General features: G+C 38.1%; 2 protein-coding genes across 3 annotated transcripts in view; both read left to right on the top strand.

The window, feature by feature from the left end:
* Positions 1–2,510: 2,510 nt before the first annotated feature.
* Positions 2,511–19,028, top strand: part of LOC145482621 (uncharacterized) — a 148,008-nt gene continuing 131,490 nt past the window's right edge. The window contains exon 1 of the mRNA XM_081461229.1: positions 2,511–2,624. The gene's annotated coding sequence lies outside the window, so the exon portion shown is untranslated. The remainder of the gene's footprint in view (positions 2,625–19,028) is intronic.
* LOC145481669 (divergent protein kinase domain 1A-like) lies at positions 5,662–15,923 on the top strand. 2 transcript variants are annotated; one of them, XM_081460193.1, is made up of 3 exons: positions 5,662–5,882; positions 10,664–10,812; positions 12,473–15,923. In XM_081460193.1, the coding sequence occupies exons 2-3, from the start codon at positions 10,705–10,707 to the stop codon at positions 13,709–13,711; spliced, it is 1,347 nt and encodes a 448-aa protein (XP_081316319.1). In that variant the 5' UTR covers positions 5,662–5,882; positions 10,664–10,704; the 3' UTR covers positions 13,712–15,923. The 2 variants fall into 2 exon arrangements, with proteins under 2 accessions (XP_081316319.1, XP_081316318.1); XM_081460192.1 differs by having other exon boundaries at positions 5,662–6,052.

Raw genomic sequence — 19,028 nt, 5'->3', positions numbered from 1 at the left:
ACGACGGCAACGGCAACGGGAACGTCGCTAAACAAAAGGTTTAATGAGCAGAACAATGGCTGTGCACGTGCGTTATGAGTCTTGGTACATTTCTTTGCCGTCCCCTGCAAAACAAGAATGTGAAATGACCAAATTCCGCGTTGTCTGAACAACGTGAACCACGACGGCTAATTTTTTAAATTTCTGTTTCAAATTTATCTCTGTGTCCCAGATTCAGTTTCGTGATAGTTTGGACATTCATAAACAAAGTAAATGACTTAAGAGTATCGCGAGATTCGTAGGTAAAATATAAATTCATTTTTTAATCGACGTTTTCCTCGGCGTCGCCGTCGTAGCTTCTTAAACTCCCTAATAGTTGACAGAAGACGTCAAAATGTGGTAAGTACATCAGTGACACACTCGGCTATCGCCTCGTGTGCCACTTATTTGTTCTTACCACATTTCGATGTCATCTATGATCTATTACTGAACAGACGCACGGCAACATGGAATCTATTTGTTAAGGTTACAGTATACCTTCGGGTCGGCAATTTTCTTCAAATTTGGATTTTTGGGTCAAAATAGAGGTCGAAGAATAATCTCTAATTTCTGAAAAAAAATTTTGAAAAAGGCTAAATATTGGCGGAGAAATGGCGGTTTTACGTTTTCACCGGAAGTAAAAGTTTACCTCTTGATTGACAGCCCTATGGCGCGTATGCAATCAACCGAGACGATTTTCGCGGGAATTACCTATATGGATGTCACGAATTGACTACTCAGTTGATCAGCATTGTTGTTCTGACTACCCAGCATTTTTTATATTAGGCGTGTTTCTATTAAGTTATAAGTAAACATAGACCACGTTTAAACCATGGACCGGTTCGAAAAAGCGAAAACAGCGAAGAACGAATGAAAATACATCTATGAGTGAAGAAGCGAAAGTTCGCCACGTGGATGAAGCTATAGTTATCGTATAAGGCAGGCAAATATTCGTGGTGAGAGAAAAGAAAGGTTCTGTAAAAATTTCGGAACTTGACAGCAATAACAGGGATGCTGACAGAGACTCTTCTGATGAGTCCGATATCGACGAATCGTCGGACTCATTGAGACCATTTGAAATATTATCCATGCACAGTTGCCCACACACAGTTGCTCTCCGCGCTGTCTTTTGTTTGTTTGTTTCGTTCGCTCAGCCACTCTAGCGTTCGTATCCTTTTTAGTCTTCCCCATTTTGCCAGACCAGCTTCAAGAAAAACCGAGCTACAGAAAAATTATCTCTCTGCCTTCGGTTCCTTGAGCGCATTGCGAAACACAAGAGTTTTAGAGATTCGCGCGTAAATTTCACCAGGAGGTTAACGGTAGTAAAGTTTCCCTGCACTGATTGGCTTAGTTACCTGAGAACCCAGTTGAAGGCGTTTGTGGGCGGAGTTTGTTCGCGAAGCAGAAAATTTTTCTTAGCGCTGTTTTCTCGAATAAATTTTTTCGCTTGAAGCAGACACTTTAAAGAGTTATAACTCAAAGGGAATTTGTTCAATTGCTCTTAAATTTGGACAGTGGCTAGTTTAACATATAAACTACAAAAGCGTGTCTGGGAATTGTTAATTTCGAAATACTTTTTCTTCGAGAGCGATTTTTGTACGATCACTCCACATTTTTTTAATCCTAGTTCGAAAATGTTCTGTAACTTTTTACTGCAATCGAATATGCCAAAACGCAGACACGTTTTTTAAGCGCTTTGGGCGCTGAAACCGAGGAAAAAATTAAATTGGCAAAAAACGAAATTCGGTTTGACTTGTAGCTTTCGAAAGGTGATTCGGGCGCTCGCATTTAGTGGTCGTGAAAAATTCGACAATTCATTTTCTTTCAAAATTCTTGGTATAGTTTGATAGCCAGCTCCATAAGCTTTAATTTGGTATAGGGGTTTAGGTATCTACAGCTTAAACTGCACGCGCTACATCGCTTGCGCGCGAGACACCCCTGAAGGTATACTGTAACCTTAAGTAGATTGCGTCGTTTCGTCTTCTTCAGGCGATAAGGTCGACTGATTGCACGGTATCATTTATATCACAAAGGTCGGCTGTGATTGGTGCATTTCGATCCTCCCATTGTTCCATTGTTCCGACGAGCAGCTGTTCTCTCAGTGGTCCGCTGTTGTACCGTTCTCCAGTTGTTGTGCTTTTTAATCGCGGGCATTCATGCTTCAGGAATTTCAATTCCATTATCCCTGTTAATGTTATTAGGGTGAAGTCTCATGTGAATAGGTTCCTTGACCCTACGTGTGTACCAGTGAAACTTGACCTCATTCCAGATAGGATAGTGGCCGGTCTCGTGGGTGTATTCAGAAACGGCGGAGGTCTGGGTACGGGCGAGTAGCATATCTCTGTCGTGTTCTTTGATCCTCTCCTGTATAGATCTCCCTGTTTCCCCGATGTAGACTTTGCCGCACTCACAGCCTGGGAATCCTGTAGACAACACCATCTTGTTTAGCCCGGTTGACGGTGTCCTTTGGTCGCACTAAGTGTGACCGAAACAAGTACAGATGACAGATGTTTCTTCTCTCCTGCGATTACTGATGGTTTGGTCACGAGACGTTTAGCCCGGTCGTACAGACACTTCACAATACCGCGCTTTACTGACTGAGGGTGGTGTGAATCATACGGTAGGTACTGATCAGTATGTGTTGGTTTCCTGTAGACACTGGTGGTAAGGCGGCCATCAGGTTCTCTATAGACTGACGTGTCGAGAAAGGCGATTTTTACCAACACCTCACACGCACACAATCAGAGATAAATTGCTATGTCCCCAGTCCAAGAACGCAATATACAAAAGGTAGCCTGCGCTATAGAGGATCTGTTCTGTGGAACAGGATCCATCGGAAATCAGACACCTATCTAGTTCAAAACTGTTTAAAACCTCACTGAATAGGAAAGATTATTTTTAGTGCACTGTAAATTAGAGAAAGTTTTATTACATAGGTTTTTACTGTAGGCTAGTTAATTAGTTCGTTAGTTAATGTAATTTATTATAAAATACCAGTGAAATACCAGGATTTTTCCTTTTACTAAAAAATCATATCTTCATCGCGCGCATTTAAGATACCATTTTTATCTTTCACACTGTGAAGATATCATTCCTTTTTGATGACATTTTTCTTTTGTCCCTTTAATTACACTTTTAAAAAATTGTTGATGTATGATCGAAACATCTTCGAATCTTCTGCGGTCGTCTTAGGCAATCTTCGGTAATCTGCGGAAAATGTTCGGAAATGTTCGGAAAATGTGAAGGTGAATTAATCAACATGACACGAGCGTGGGAAAAAGAAAAATTCTGAGTCCCCGACAGGAATTGAACCCATGACCTCCCGAACACCGGACGGGCGCTCAATCCACTGAGCTACGAGAACTCATGGAGAGCGAGGTCATTTAACTGAGTTCATATATGACAGGTGTCCGGCATACTGCTAGGATCAACACTATCGAAGTCATCGTGGGTAGTGATAAGTTAATAAAGATGGTGAATTTTTTGTTCGGAAAATGTTTGGAAGCGTTCGTCTGGCCTTCAGAACAATTTTGGAAAATCTTCGGAAATCTTCAAAAAGTGGTCGGAAATCTTCGGAAAATCGTCAAAATCGTCGTTATTAGTATGTTTATTTGTTATATGGCTTTGGCTTGTGGCCGATATAACGTGCGCTCTGATTGGCTAAGAGCGAGATCTGAGCGGTCATTATGCAGCCGTGATGCCCACGGGCCGATTACGTATTATGCAAATTAGGAAGAGCCCGGTTCGGAAAATTCAAGCGCATTGCAGCGATGAAACCGATTAAAATCAGTACGAGAATGTAAGTAGCTAAAAGTTTAGAGATATTTCTTTAATAAAATTTATATAGATGACTCACCAGCCGGTAACCTTGGCGGGCACTAGTGAAAAACAATCAAAGTTTGCCTAGTCTTAAGTAAAGCTAAAATCGCTAAGTAAAAAACACCATCGGCAGATCTGCCATTCATCCTGAGCAGAACACCACGAAGAAACTTATAAGTTATCATCTTAGTTACAGCAATTACCGAAGTACTGAACTCCGTCAAAGTTCTCATCAAATAGATTCCCTCGCTTTGATCCAAGCAAGTGTAAACCAGCTTCCAGAGATTACTCTTCGACCATTACTTTGAACCAAAAATCCAAATTTGAAGAAAATTGCCGATCTGAAGGTATACTGCAACCTTAAGCTTATTTTGAGCATTGCATTCTGAACCATCAGTATTTTCTTTCACCGAAAGACGGTTGGTTTGGACAATTTTGAAGCACTTGCTGTCTTTTCTATATGCGTTGACGTTTCGCCACAAAAGTCGGAAAAACTCCTCCATCAACTTGTGGTACCACGATACTAAAATACGTTTTTGAGGCTGTGACAGTCACTTTTCCCGTAAAGAAATGAGTCTTTTTAGCGGAATACGTAATACAGTGACGAAGTTCACTGACTGCGTCGTTTTGCCCTGGGTTTCAGACGATGAGTGAGTCGGTAAACGCGCGCATCGCCGGATGTAAATTGACGACTTCCGCTCGGATGATTTTTTTTTCTTTATTGATGAGCCATATAATAAACAACTTAATAACCTCGACCGTTCGGTCGTTACGGGAAAATCTCAAACCTCGGCCTACCGTATTGACCTCGCTATCGCTTGGTCAATACGGCAAGGCTTAGTTAATCCATTCCTGTTAATATGGTTAATTATTATTTATTCTTTGTAATTTTTTACACGACGCTTAGGGAGACCATTTTTATGATAAGGTTTTTGTGTTTAAATAAAGATTGATTAATTGCTTGATCGAGTTATAATTCGGTTAGTTTTTAATCCTGGGTTAGCGTTAGCCGGCTTCCCAACAATCCTGCCCTGTTTTCAACAAGTTAAACGGACATGAGCCCGCGATCCAATCGAAAACCAGCACTTGGTCAGCGGTCAACTTAAAGAAAACACGTGAGATCGATGATCTACAAATTTGAGCTCGCGATATGGTCACGTGATACTGGTCAGCGGATACCTTGTTTTGACAGGTGTCAATTGATCGTAACATGGATATCAAAGAAGTACACGGTAAACCAAGGCTGCATGTCTCGGTCAACCTATTACCGTAAATCCTCGAATTAGCGCCTGGAGCGCTTATTTCAAATTTAGGGGAATACGGGGGACGCTTAATCGAGGGGGGGCGCCTATTTAATTTTTCCCAAATCGTGGCCTGACATGATCATTTTTTCGATACATCATCTGCACGTAAACAATAATAAAGTTGTTTCCGACATAAAAAGCTGATCTAAAGTCTAAATCGTGGCACCATTAGAAATCCACGTGGTCACAAATTAAACAATATAAAAATCTAATATTACACGACGAAAACTATACATCCCTTGCTGTCCACAAAATAGGGGGAGGGAAGGGGGGCGCTTATTCGAGGGGGTTGGCGCTTATTTCAAATTTTGACCGATAGGAGGGGCGCTTATTCGAAGGGGGCGCTTATTCGAGCTTGGGAGGGGGCGCTAATTCGAGGATTTACGGTATTTGGAGTATGGCCGCCATGTTGCGCGACTCCGTCGTCGTCGTCGTCGTCGTCGTCGTCGTCGTCGTCGTCGTCGTCGCCGTCGCTGTCGTGCGCACGCGTCCACGAGCAATACCGCTAGCCATGATGGTTTCCTTTTCTTTCCTATATGAGTATGGGGCTATGGGGCTCCGTTCGTCGGCCCTTCGGGCCGCCGGAGCTCCACTACTATTGCGAGGTCTGGAACCGAAATTCGCAAATATTCTCCGCGGATCAACGATCGCTCACCGAGGGATCGCCGAGGATAATAATGTGACCCGAGTACTAAAAAATTCAAACTGGCCTCCACAGAACACAAAACACGCACGATAAAGGTAGGTTGATCTTTTATTCATATTCTAAACGGATGTGAGGGCTCCCTGTGCAGGTATGCCGGTTTTCGCGTATTAAAGTGGAAAGAAACTAGGTAAACGATGCATTTATTAATTCAATCTTGTTTTCCCGTGGAGAGGTGTCCACCCACGAGACTTTTTCTCTGCCGTTGGTAAGTCTTCGCGGAGTCTTGTGAACATATATAAGCTTCTCTGGCCGGGTTGTTCAAAACACGATTAGGCTAATCCAGGATAAGCGTAAATTTTTATTTCAATTTTGTGACTTTTTAGTGAAGTTTACTCTTCAAATTTTTTGTCCTTCAATTTTGGCTTTGACCAATGTTAAACTTCAGGAAAAATGGACAATGAAAACACTTTTATTCAAGAGAAATTAGAACTTTGATTAACTTTTAATCCTGTATTAGCGTTAATGGGCTTTCGAACAGCCGGGCCCTGGGTTTTTGAACAAGCGTGAGGTCAAGTCGTGGGGGAAAACACACAAAAAAGAACGAGGCCAATATCTAGCCATTTTGACCGAACAAGCTTGGTCAATAAAGAATTTGTTATATGGAAAAAGAACACTATTTTCTTGCGGCAGACAGCGGGTAATCCCGGGCCACCAAGATAGTCCCATCTTGTCCACTCTGGTAGCCAATCATAGCACAGGATTTGGTATCTTGCCCGCTCACTCAGCTAAACATTCTCACCAGACACATTACTTTTTTAAACATTTTAATTGTAAATATTTTAAACTTTGTACATACATATCTATAACAAATTCTTGATCATGGTTGGTTCTCCCTGCCCCTATTTATCATGTGATCGGTACGCTACCACATGGGCATCCAATTACAGGTATCCAATTTGAACTTTTTGTAATTGGATACCTGTAATTGGACACCCACATGATTCGCATGTCAATTACGTGTGCTTTAATGGCTTCCTTCGCAATGTTTCCTACGGTTTTCAAAACTTATGAAAAGCGCTGCAGATGTTTTTGCTCAAAAGAAGTTCTCAAAAGACACTTTTTATTCTGAAATTTGTTATAGGTGCGATTAATTAGTAATTGGACCTCATGTCCTACAATTCAGGGAGTAATCGTGCTTGTAATTTCAAATCGACCTCGCACTTCACGCTTGCCCGATTTTGAAATTACTCGCACAAATACCTTATTACATGAAATTTTGGCAACACTTTAATTTTGCAAATTTAGCATTTTTTCTAAGAATCGCTAAATTAAAATGCATCAAAATTAAGTGTCGCAAAATTTAAATCATTGCTAAATGAAATTGAGTACAAAATGAAATCCCGCCATGTGATCAGTTTCATACAATCAGTTAATGGCCAGGCTAAGAAATTCTGCAAAGAGAAATTTACCACCTAGTATTCAGGAGAGGTTCAAAAGATAGTTAGACAGTGGGACAAGCTTTGAAGACAAAGCAACTGATCCCAGGATGTCAGTAATGAAGCTATTTCACGCAAGCTTGCTTGTCACATTAATATGATTCTCTGACTGGCTCTGAAGGAAGGAAAGGAAGGAAATGTAAGGGTGTGAGTCAAGGAAATTGCCAGCAGAGACAAACCAGTGCCACCTGTTGATCCATTTGAAGTAATCCACCAAGCCTAATTGGTGTTGTAGAATGTTAATGGTTAGGTACTCATAAAAGGAGCACTGACTTTGTGTGACAATGCAAATATGAGTCAGGAGAGCATTAAGATAGGGCATTACAGTTGCAGTTTCGTTTGCTGCATTCAAAATTAAGTTTTAAAACATTGTATGACTGTGATTTAAATGAAGCTATTGATGTTTATGATTTTATCACATAAAGTGTTCTATTGTTGTTGTAAAAGTTTTCAATACCTTAATAAGTTTTTGTTCATGAAATCACAAACATTAAGTGACTTATGTTCCAAAATTTACGAAAAATGGCTAAATTAAAGTGCCGCTAAATGAGGGATTTTCAAAATCGCTAAATTAACGTGTCGCCAAATTTTCATGTAGTAAGGTACTCCCTCAATTGTACTCCAGTTACTTTTACTTATTATTGTTATTATAAATCAATTTTTAATAATAAACACTAATGAAATACCAGGAGAGCTTTAGCACAAAAAACGTGATATCTTCATAAGTGAAAATAACATGTTATCTTCACAAGTGAAAAAATCACTGTTGTTATGGTTACGTAATAAATCCCACCTTTTGCAGCAAAAGTGAAATGATTTGGTATTTCATAAGTGTTTATATGATAAATAGAAGGTTATACGGTTGCTTGGAGATGCGAAATGTCTCTTCCTGTGTTGAAAAATATTTTACTTGATTGCTACGCTCGCTCATGAAATATAATTTCAACTCCTGAAGATAAATTTCGTATCTCTGTATGGCCATGTAATATCCTCTATATATTAACCAAGAGTGAGGGCCATATATGGGGAATGTCAGCCTTAGGCCTTGAGGCACAGACCTTCTGTACAAAAAAACCCCAAAGGGTTGATATTCTCCCGCAGCCCCATGCCCCACTGGGGACAATAACAATTGATGATGATGATGATGATGGTTCCGAACAAGTCGGTCCAATGCTTATAAAATATTGGACAGGCAATAGAGCAATCTGATTTGTTGATTTTAGCTACTGGCCTTCTGAAATAATTTAGCCATGTAATGGAAAGAATGAGGATTTGGGGCTCTGCTAAAAACTATGGACCATAAACTTGCAAAAAAAGAACAAGACTAATATTCGGACCCAATACCGACTGAACAAGCTAGTTCAATAAAGTATTTATTATAGTGGCTCTTATAAATTTCTGCTGATATATTTATGCATCAATTCTTGGTAAGTGCATACACCAAAGTAAGCAAATATTTTGCAGGCTGCTTTCATAAAAGTTTGACTGGAAATATCCTCCAGACATAAACGAAATTGTACTTCTACTTGAGAAGAAACTATTTTCTTTGGTACAATGTTCTACTTAAACTATTTCTTCCATCTAAGTGATCTGTATTGAAAAATGTTAACCTCTCAGCAAACCAATCAAAATTCTCCTTTTCATAGTTGATTAATTTGCCATGTAATAAAATATTATTTGTACTATCCTTCACACATGATTGACAATCATGGATACATTAAAACTCAAAGTAACTTAAAAAAACTGAGGATGGGTTTATACAAAAAAATCTTGCCTGTTCTGGATCCTCAGTTTGTCATATGTTGTGTTTTACCAGAAAAGATCTTTGCCCTCTCCATGGAAGGTTTTGTACGTTTGAGCACCACCTCACTGGGCCTCCAGAAATTCCAGCTTATCTTCGCACTTTCATTCAAAATGTTTGTTTTTTGAGACTCCCCAATCCTTCCCATGACCATTCATGTATTGGGGATGGGAATTTTCTGAAAATACACATTCTGTAACCACTTTGAGACACTTTTCCCAAAATTTAGTTTTTTTCTTTCAAAATTCAGATCATTGTTGGAAAAATTATTCATTGCAGATACATTTTTGAAAATCAACCTAAAGGCATTTCAAGGTATGATTGCATTCCTGAAATTCAAGCAACATTGACAAGAGGTAGAGGGAGGTGGACTCAAGGTGTCAGTGATCAAAGTACTCAAAGTTTTATGACCATCACCAGCTTCTTTAAAATTTGTGCACATGCCTTAGGGACTCAAACTGGTGTCCTCGTAATAGAGGGTGTCTGCCTTATGATATAAACAGGAAATGCAGATATCAAAGTACTGAGATAAACTTAAATTTTAGCTACCCTATAAATTCAAGTTGAAATAAAGTTATGTATACATGTATATGTATGTACTGAAATATAACTGCATTGTACACAAACAAGAAGCTTAAGGTAATGGAAGATTTTGTAACACATTTTTATTTATAAGCAGTTCTAGGCAATATTAAAACATGATGGTTCAATGACGACATATCACCATTATCAAATGGAAATAATATTTTTTTACAAAATTGGCAACTACATAATTCATGCAACTACGTAATTCGTGCAATGCAAATTGTAAAGGCTACACAACCCAGCACCTCCACCAATGCATTGAGGAGCACAGATACTCTGTGATACGAATCAAGAAAATAACTAAACACCTTAAGGAAGAACACAATCAAAAGTTAACCAATCTATTCAGCAACTTGCCAATCTTAAAGAAATTCACCACCTTCCCTTCCACTAGATCCTTGCCTTCCAATTGACCTCTTAGGGTGACCCCCCTCCTCTCACAAAGGAGTCACCATAATAGTAGACCCGTAAGAGTCACCATAAGAGTTGACCCATGCTTCTACAATTATTGTAGAAGCATGGGTCAACTCATCAAAAGAATAAAAAAGACCTCAAACAGAGCAAGAACCCGCTTGGGCCTTTGCTATCCAGTTAATAAGGGCTTGCCTAAACAGACCTCCTCTAAAGTGCCCAGCAATAGATGGTGGCTAGGTATGCATTAGGTATTAATTATAAAATGTCAAAATCTTCTTGAAATAAATTCTAGCCCATTTTGTAAGATATTGAGGTTAGATTTATTTCTGCATTTGTAGTATTACATGCTAAGCCTAATAATTATTTAACAATAAATGGATTCTAGGTCTCAATCATACATCCTAGCTGATCAGTGTGCTTTTAAAGCACAAGAACTCAAATTTCCCAGTACCAAAATTCTCACAGTAACATAACTAAAAGCCAAAATGTCTTGAACTAACCCGAGCCAGGTCCAATTTTGAGGTCCAAATTTCTTCTATGCTACTTGTATTGAATCCAGTTCTCTTTCTCTGATTAACAGGTACTGCACATAGTCTGAAAATCAATGCTTTACATCCTGTCATGGCTAGATGGAAACTGATAGTTCTGATAGTCCTTGTCTTCTATGTTATACTTACTGCAGTTGACAAACATTTTAAATGCAACTTGCCCCATGTTGTCACTTCACTGGTAAGTTAAATTTAAAAGTGCATTCTAATTGTGTGTATCCTTACTGTCAAGTGTCATGCATTAAGCATGCTCGCTATGTAATGAAATAAACATCAGTAGTGCCTTTGACAACTGCTTTTGCATGGATTTAATGACCTACATGACAAACGAGTTGATTTGCAGATCTGCTTCCAGAGTGCTCAATAGTAAACTAGAACGTGATTATAACAAATGATGAACTGATCAACTGTAGATTTGACTTGGCATTTTATTACTATTTAGTTTTGTACTACACAACTTGTATGCAGTACTCATCAGATAAAATCACGAATTTACATTGTTACACTGATTTGAAATACATATACAACCATTGGAAATATGATAGCTACAGTAAGTGAACGTTTTTACAAAACAATGGAAAGTAGGAGATTAAAAATAAATATACTCCGTTACTATTGCGTGACAAGATAAGCTATAAAATTTCGCGACAAGAGAAGCTGTAAAATTTTAAAAAGTGAAAATCTAGCATTTTTCGGGAGAAATTTGTTTGCGTGTGTATGTAAATATGTATGTATCTTGGACATTTGGTGACCCCTAATTTGCTTTTGATAGCTCACTTTTTAAAGGGTGATTTTCAATTAATCAGCAAGTAATCAGTCTAGCCAATCACAAAGGACACAGACAATACAGTGAACCAATCAAAACTCGAAGTTATTACAAGTCGCTTATGCAAATCATGGAAAAATGAGAGCTAGTGTGAGAGTGATTGGTTTTGGTTTTACTCCTGTTTGGATGAAAAAGTGGTGCAAGTGTTTTTTAAGCCAATTACTTTTTGACACTCAAGTGAAAACTGTTCTTGATACCATTTTCCAAAAAGATGAAAAAATCCAGATATTAGAAGTTTGAGATTTGTACCTCACACACCATCAAAGTTTTATCTTTTGAGTGCTTTGTTTATCTGTTCATTGGATTCAAATGCCTATTTAAAGGTTAACTTTTATCTCAGGAATCAATTGGACAGACCATATCACTTCCATACTTTGGGACCTGCTGTAGGTTCCTAACTTCTAACCTACAAAATCCCCAATGGACGAAGGTCAACCTACCTGACTTCTTTTATCAATAACTACAAACTAGTTTGTTAGCTTGTCTCTTTGCTTGTCTGATCAAGCACCTGACATCTCAACAGTCACCTGTGGTCAACAGGTGTTTTTTTCCTTTGGAACTCATACCTGTATTTCAGTGTCTCCCCCTGTAAAAACAAACCAATGGTGAACGATCAGTGACAACAAAAGTTAAACAAATTAAGGCACCCTGAAAGGAATTAAGAAGTTAGCACTGTATGAAAAATCCTTTGAAATTACACAGTCACACAGATGAACATACAGGAAAGCTACAGCAATACCATTTTTAGATAGTAAAAATTGGATACAGGCACGTGCAATATTAAAATTATGGCCAAATACCTAGATGAACATCACTTAGAAGATTTTTGTGAAAGTAGCTCAGTTGGTGGAGCACTGCCCCAGTATCGCAGAGGTCATGGGTTCAAATCCTGTTTAAGTCTAAAGTTATTTTTCCTACTTCCTGTTGCTTACATACCTTCAATGATCTCTGGGGTATTAAAATATTTCATAGAAGTTGGTTTCTTTTCATGTAAGCTGTCTTGTTACTGTTTCAGTGTTCAGCTTATAAAGAAGGACAAGTGTCTGGACCACTTTGCTCCGATCTTTGTGAACAGAACAACATCCGTCTTGGAAAATGTCTTTCATCAGTAATTGAAAAGAAGGTTTATGATGGAGCATGGCAAGGAAGGGAAGTTATTTTTAAAGTAAACGAGAGGTGGTTTATGGAATTTAAAGAACTCCAGAAAAAAACAGACAACGACCTTATGTCATCTTTTCAAAATGATGTTCTTTTCTGGGTGGAAACTATGTTTGGCAATTGTTCACAATGCAGCACACTTGTGGAAAAGTTGACATCATATGCTGATAGCAATCACAATGAAATTATAACGGCATCTGAGGCTAGAACATTTGTTACACTAATGTACCAACAAGAGGCTTTTATGTTAATGGCCTTAAATGAAAGCAAACAATCTTTGGATTTCTATGGATATTGTGGTGGGTTATATGTAACTGAGAAGTTACCTTTAATTGCTTCGAGTGTCTTTGGAGAGAAGTGGGAGTTCAGTGAATTTTCAATCTTGCCTGATTTATTTGAACCAGTGGAGGAGATGTTAAGAAACTTTGGTAAAAAAATCCTAGACGGTCCATGTTCTATACCGTATGTTTATAGCATTTTAAATGAAGCACTGACCCTTACAAAAAATTTAATTTTTAGTACTTTTTCCCAAGAGCACATTCCAAGTCAAAAAGAAAAGTTTGATTTTCTTTACTCTTTGCTGGATGCTACACTGTCTGTGTCCAGTAATCCTTATGGTTTAGTGCAGTCTTGTGATATACACCTTGGAAATTTTGGGATCACTAATGGTTCTGTGGTTAAATTCATTGACCTTGATTTTATGTACCCCTCTGTGTTTCTAAGAACTCTGCTAGAGCAAAAACAATGTGCATCTGATGAAGACTGCTGGGTTGGCACTATGGAGGATTGTCATTCATCATGTGACATTACCACTAACACTTGTAGTTCAATGGTACACAAACAGGATTTAGTCAATATCTGTGAGACCCACATTCTTTTTGTTTTTAGACATTCCTCTATCCTATCTGAGCTAACAGGAAATAGCACTACTGGCTTGAGAAAAGCTTTAGGAAAGCTTGTCGTGTTTTGCCAGACATTGTCAGTTGCTTACTCAGCTGAACAATTAAGGCATGACATCCTTACTGTTAAAGAAAAACTTAGAATTGTGGAGCACAACTTCTCCAAGATGTCCTGGGACAAGACACTGCATGTGTGACAGGTCTATTGAAGGATAAACCTAGTAGCTTAGAAATATAGAACACAGAGATTGCCAATTTATTTTTTTTTCAGATTTTAATGTGAGTGGGAATACATGGCATTTGTGCTGTAATGCATTAACAGATGATGTTACAACTTTGGCAAAGTTTGTGAAATGTCCCCTGAGGGGGTTCAGAGGGACCTGAAATGTTCAAAACTTGAAGATGACTCTGGACCTCCTCAAAAAGAAGTCTTGTGGAAACATACTGATCATTATTCAGTACAAAATAAAAAAGTGGGTCCTGCAATGAAGCTTGTTTTTGAGTTCTTCACTTAAAACTAAAATTAAGGGTGTTATGACAGGTTAAACTGCTGCTATGGTAGCCTATTATATGAAATAGATAATGCTTTTTTATCTAAGTACAAGGGCAGGCGCGGTGGCCTCATGGTTAGTGTGCTTGTCTCCGGATCGAGTGGTCTGGGTTCAAGCCCTGGCCGGGGACATTGTGTTGTGTTCTTGGGCAAGACACTTTACTCTCACAGTGCCTCTCTCCACCCAGGTGTATAAATGGGTACTGGCAACTTAATGCTGGGGGTAACCCTGCGATGGACTAGCATCCCATCCAGGGGGGAGTAGAAATACTCCTAGTCGCTTCATGCTACAGAAACCAGGATAAGCTCCAGCCTGATGGGCCACTTGGCTCGTACGCAGACTTTACCTTACCTTTACCTTACAAGGGCAGAAAACCGTTTCCAGACACCTTAATCATACAACTTAAATTGACAACCACAAAATATAACATATTTTCTATCATTCCCTAAACAAATATCTTATTTTGTATACAAGGTGTTATATATATCATTTTATTATATAGACACGAGTGTTTTACTGGAAAATACACCACTCATAAAATTCATATGAAACCACATCTGGGACTTGAGTGGCGTATTTTCCATATCCTCACTAGTGAAGATATCGATGATTTCACTGATATCAAGTTTTTCTCTTAAATTTTACTTAAATTCATTGGTGTGATTGAAACATCTTTGGGTCTTCCTCAAAAGTCTTCGGCAATCTTCGGGAATTTTCGGAAAATGTTCGGCAACGTTCGTGTGGCCTTCGGACAAGTTTTGGAGAATCTTCGGAAATCTTCGGAATGTGGTCGGAAATCTTCGGAAAATCGTCAAAAACGCCGTCATCAGCAGCGTCGACAAAACCTGGATCAGACTGGACCGGATCACGGATCGGATCACGGACCAGATCACGGACCGGATCACGGACCAGATCACGGATTGGATCACAGACCAGATCACGGATCGGATCACAGATTGAATCACAGATCGGATCAAGGCAAAAAAATCAAAATTCAAAATTCAAGATTCAGAATTCAAAATTTTTTGAGCAAATCACACTAGAGTGACTACTGTGAGCAGAACGTTTTATTTAATTTAGGTGTGATATTCCTTTATTCTTTCATAATATCAAGCCAACTGGGAGCTGGTCACAGATGAATTTTTTTCAGGCTGTTGGGTTTTGATTGCGATGATCAATGATGTCTTCATATCTTTCTCCGCCGTTCAACTATATGATATTTCGTATATTCACTTGCACTCTTCACCATCTACGGGTATATTAGGAACTCACAATGTGATCAGCTCCCAGTTGGCTTGATAGCTCAGTTGGTAGAGCACTGCACCGGTATCGCAGAGGTCATGGGTTCGAGTCCTGTTCAGGCCCGAATTTTTTTCAGGCTTTAATTTCACAACTGCTTAAGTTGTGTGATTGCGATGATCAATCATGTCTTCATATCTTTCTCTGCAGTTTAGATAAATGATATTTCATATATTCACTTGCATCAAAGGTAAACTGTCATAAAACGAGTCAGTATGGTAATAATAGGACGAACGTATGAATCGAAACACAAAAACCAAAAACACTAAAAAAAAATAAACACCTGATGATTTCAAACAATTTCCGTTTTTGAGACAAGTCTATACTTACCCACAAGATGTGAGTTTGGAATGCGATATTTCGCACTGGAATAAAACGAAACAAATCATATGTATTTCAAGGGAATATAGCTGCTTTACAAGAAATTATAGGAATAACATCGATAGTGTGAACGATAACGCAACCCGAGAATAACCAACATTTTAGGAGTTACGTCACGATTTTTAGAGTCATTTTTTAGGGTCGTTAAGAGTTGCCTCTAAATAAAATAAAACGTTAAAATGATAGTGTTCTAGGATAGAAAACACTTAAGAGGCAAGAACAAGTCAAAACGAAATGAGGATCGTTAAGGATGGCAAAGATTAACGAGGACTGCAAATGACAAACTTGAAAAACTAGACTAGTTTTTTCAAGCTGCCCAAATCGTGACGTAGCTCCTTTAAAGCAAGTCATGTCCTTAAGCTTTCGTACGTAAGTTTTCTCATTAACTGTAACGCCAACTGTAACGCTCACATCTGACACGAAAATGTAGCCGAGAATTAGCTACTGATACTAACAATAATTTCAAAAGCGAGGATGAGAGGTTCACGCAAGCTTCGAGCCAACTAACGTTCAAATATAACTACATCTACCTGTTCATTACAATTTAAATTCGTCGTAAATTAGGTGCTTATGTGGCTTTTTAAATTACCTCTTGTCATTCTCTCAAATTAACATGTCATTGCGTCAAATTCGGGGTTCTTATTTTCATTTAACATATTTTAGTTTTCCACTTTTATTTTTTTTATTATTATTATCTTATAAACGATTTAATTTTTTTTTTATTTTTTTTTATTTAAACTTTGTTTTTTTTTCTGCGATCCGGTCCGTGATCTGATCCCTGATCCGATCCGTGATCCGGTCCGTGATCCGGTCCGATCCAGGTTTTGGCGACACCGCCGTCATCAGTGCGTCTATATAATAAAAAGAACATTACACATTAGCTTGAAGATATGAATTTTGTGTTCTCGTGGCAAGAACAATATCTCACTCGTTCGCTACCCTCGCACGTGAGATATTGTTCTTGCCACTCAAACATAAAATTCATATCTTCTCGCCACCGTGTAATATCCTCTATATATCACTGAGAAAATTACTTCGTTGTGATTGGCTGAGAGCAGGCTAATTTATCGCTAATTTTTAATGTGCACTGCAATGCAAATGAACGCACATGCTTTCATAATTTCCCCAATCAGGTAATACCCATACAATAAATACGTAATTGAATAAGGCTCGAGCAATACACCTTATGCCAAAATGGCCGCCATTTTGGTATTCTTTTGTTTACTTGAAAATGAGCCCTTGTTGCCTCTTTTAAGGGAAAATATTCTTTTGAATTTCAAGTTTAAGAACGAGGCAACAAGGGCTATTTTCCAAGTAAACAAAAGAATACTTAAATGGCGGCCATTTTGGAATAATATTTACACTACTCGTGATATTTGAAAATTCTTTCAAATTGCACGCGCCTAAAAGCTTGTGCAATTTTAAGAGAATTTTCAAATATCACTCTTACTGTAAATCCTTAATTGCACTCGCATTGATATTAAAACTATAAAGCCACTTGCTGTCAGCTTTGATTTAATCATTGCTATTCGTCTGAAATGATTTCTGTGACAATGAGGAAATGGAATGCACAGAACGTGTACATGTGGCTACTTGTCAATAGATCAATTTCGATAAATTAAAATTCAGCCTAAAACAATGGACCTCAGTACGAGGCTCTGGGGAGGTTCTGAGGTCTATTGTGGTATGCTGAATTTTAATATATCGAAATTGGTCTATTAACTCGTGAGTTGCGTAAGCAAGTTACGGATTCAGATTACGCAAATTAGGGGTTGGTCGTCTGTCGATCATGTGTTTTGCGAGCGCACGTATCGATTGACATCTCTAGGACAACGTATTACGTAACTGCGATTCTCTGAAAATGGAACTCTGCTGTAGTCAGAGTAACTCACAAATTAAATGGTTGTTAAAACTTCTGGTTAATTTTGCCAAAGGGTCTTGATAGCACAAGTGTTGTAAATATTTTTAAAAATACAACAACGCTTTTCAGTTTTCGGAACATGTTTCGATGTTTCAAACATCATCATCAGCCATAATGAATATATAAGGTTTACAGAAAGATCGTTATTATTTATGTAACAGCCTATACAATGAGCCTTTATCAATTTAAATTAACGTAAAATGCAAACTTATTTAAACTAACCAATAAAAATTTTGAAAAGAACAATAGTGAAAAACCACTAAGCTGAAATAGATACATTTCATAATATTTCATCTATTATTAATAAGTATTGCAAAGATTTAAATGTAAAAGTTATATTCTCTCCTTTCAAACTTAGCAGTATGTTTAGTCCTAAAGATTTTATTCCCGAGTCTCTTAAATCACGTGTGGTGTACCAGTTTACGTGTGCGAGCTGTGGAGCTCGTTATATTGGTGAAACTAATAGGCATTTTCACACACGTGTTAATGAACATCTTTTTTGGGACAAAAATTCCCTTGTTTTTAAACATCTCCATTGTTCTGAGCAATGTCGAGACAATTGTGATGCCTCCAGTTATAAAATTATTGATTTTGCTAAGACTTTCTCACAACTTAAAATCAAGGAGAGTTTTCATATGGAACGGTTAAATCCAGAACTCAACAAACAAGTTGAGCATGTCAATTTATCGTTACACTTTTAAATGTATCTATTTCAGCTTAGTGGTTTTTCACGATTGTTCTTTTCAAAATTTTTATGGGTTAGTTTAAATAAGTTTGCATTTTACGTTAATTTAAATTTATAAAGGGTCATTGTATAGGCTGTTACATATATAACAACGATCTTTCTGTAAACCTTATATATTCATTATGGCTGATGATAATGTTTAAAACATCGAAACATGTTCTGGTTAATTTGCTTTTCAGGGAAAGTGTTAATGGCAGCTTGTAACTGTTCGTTCAATTACCTCAGATTAATTGCGTGGTAAAATTTCCGATTTATTTCTTTATCAGGGAAAGTGTTAATTTCAATCGTTTGGGCGTACGTCACGAAACGGTGACGTAGATGCTGCGCAGGAGACTAGAAAAGGGTCACGAAAAGGTTGGCTTATATCTATCGACAATCTTACAGCGTTGGTGAACAGTTTTTAAACAACCTTTCTGCTGAGAGCGTGAATTCCGGAGAAAAGATCTTTGTGAAAAGTTACTGTCAGAATTATGTTCAATTAAAGAAGCCGTGATTATTGCTTATTGTAATTTTTCTTCTTTAAAAACATCAGTGTTTTTCAATAAAAGAGAATTTCCATATTACGTCAGAGGTTAGCTAAGTACCCAGTTTGTGGGAAGCTTGTGAAAGTCGATAAC

The sequence above is a fragment of the Orbicella franksi genome, chromosome 3 (genome assembly GCF_964199315.1).
Source record: "Orbicella franksi chromosome 3, jaOrbFran1.1, whole genome shotgun sequence".
NCBI classification, from domain to species: domain Eukaryota; kingdom Metazoa; phylum Cnidaria; class Anthozoa; order Scleractinia; family Merulinidae; genus Orbicella; species Orbicella franksi.
The sequence above is the reverse complement of the archived record's forward strand: the minus strand, read 5'-3'. Positions and strand labels throughout refer to the sequence as shown.

Coding starts and splice junctions, on each gene's coding strand:
- LOC145481669 (XM_081460193.1), top strand. CDS start 10,705: ATGGCTAGATGGAAACTGATAGTTCTGATAGTCCTTGTCTTCTATGTT. Junction 10,813..12,472: donor CCCATGTTGTCACTTCACTG/GTAAGTTAAATT, acceptor TTACTGTTTCAG/TGTTCAGCTTATAAAGAAGG.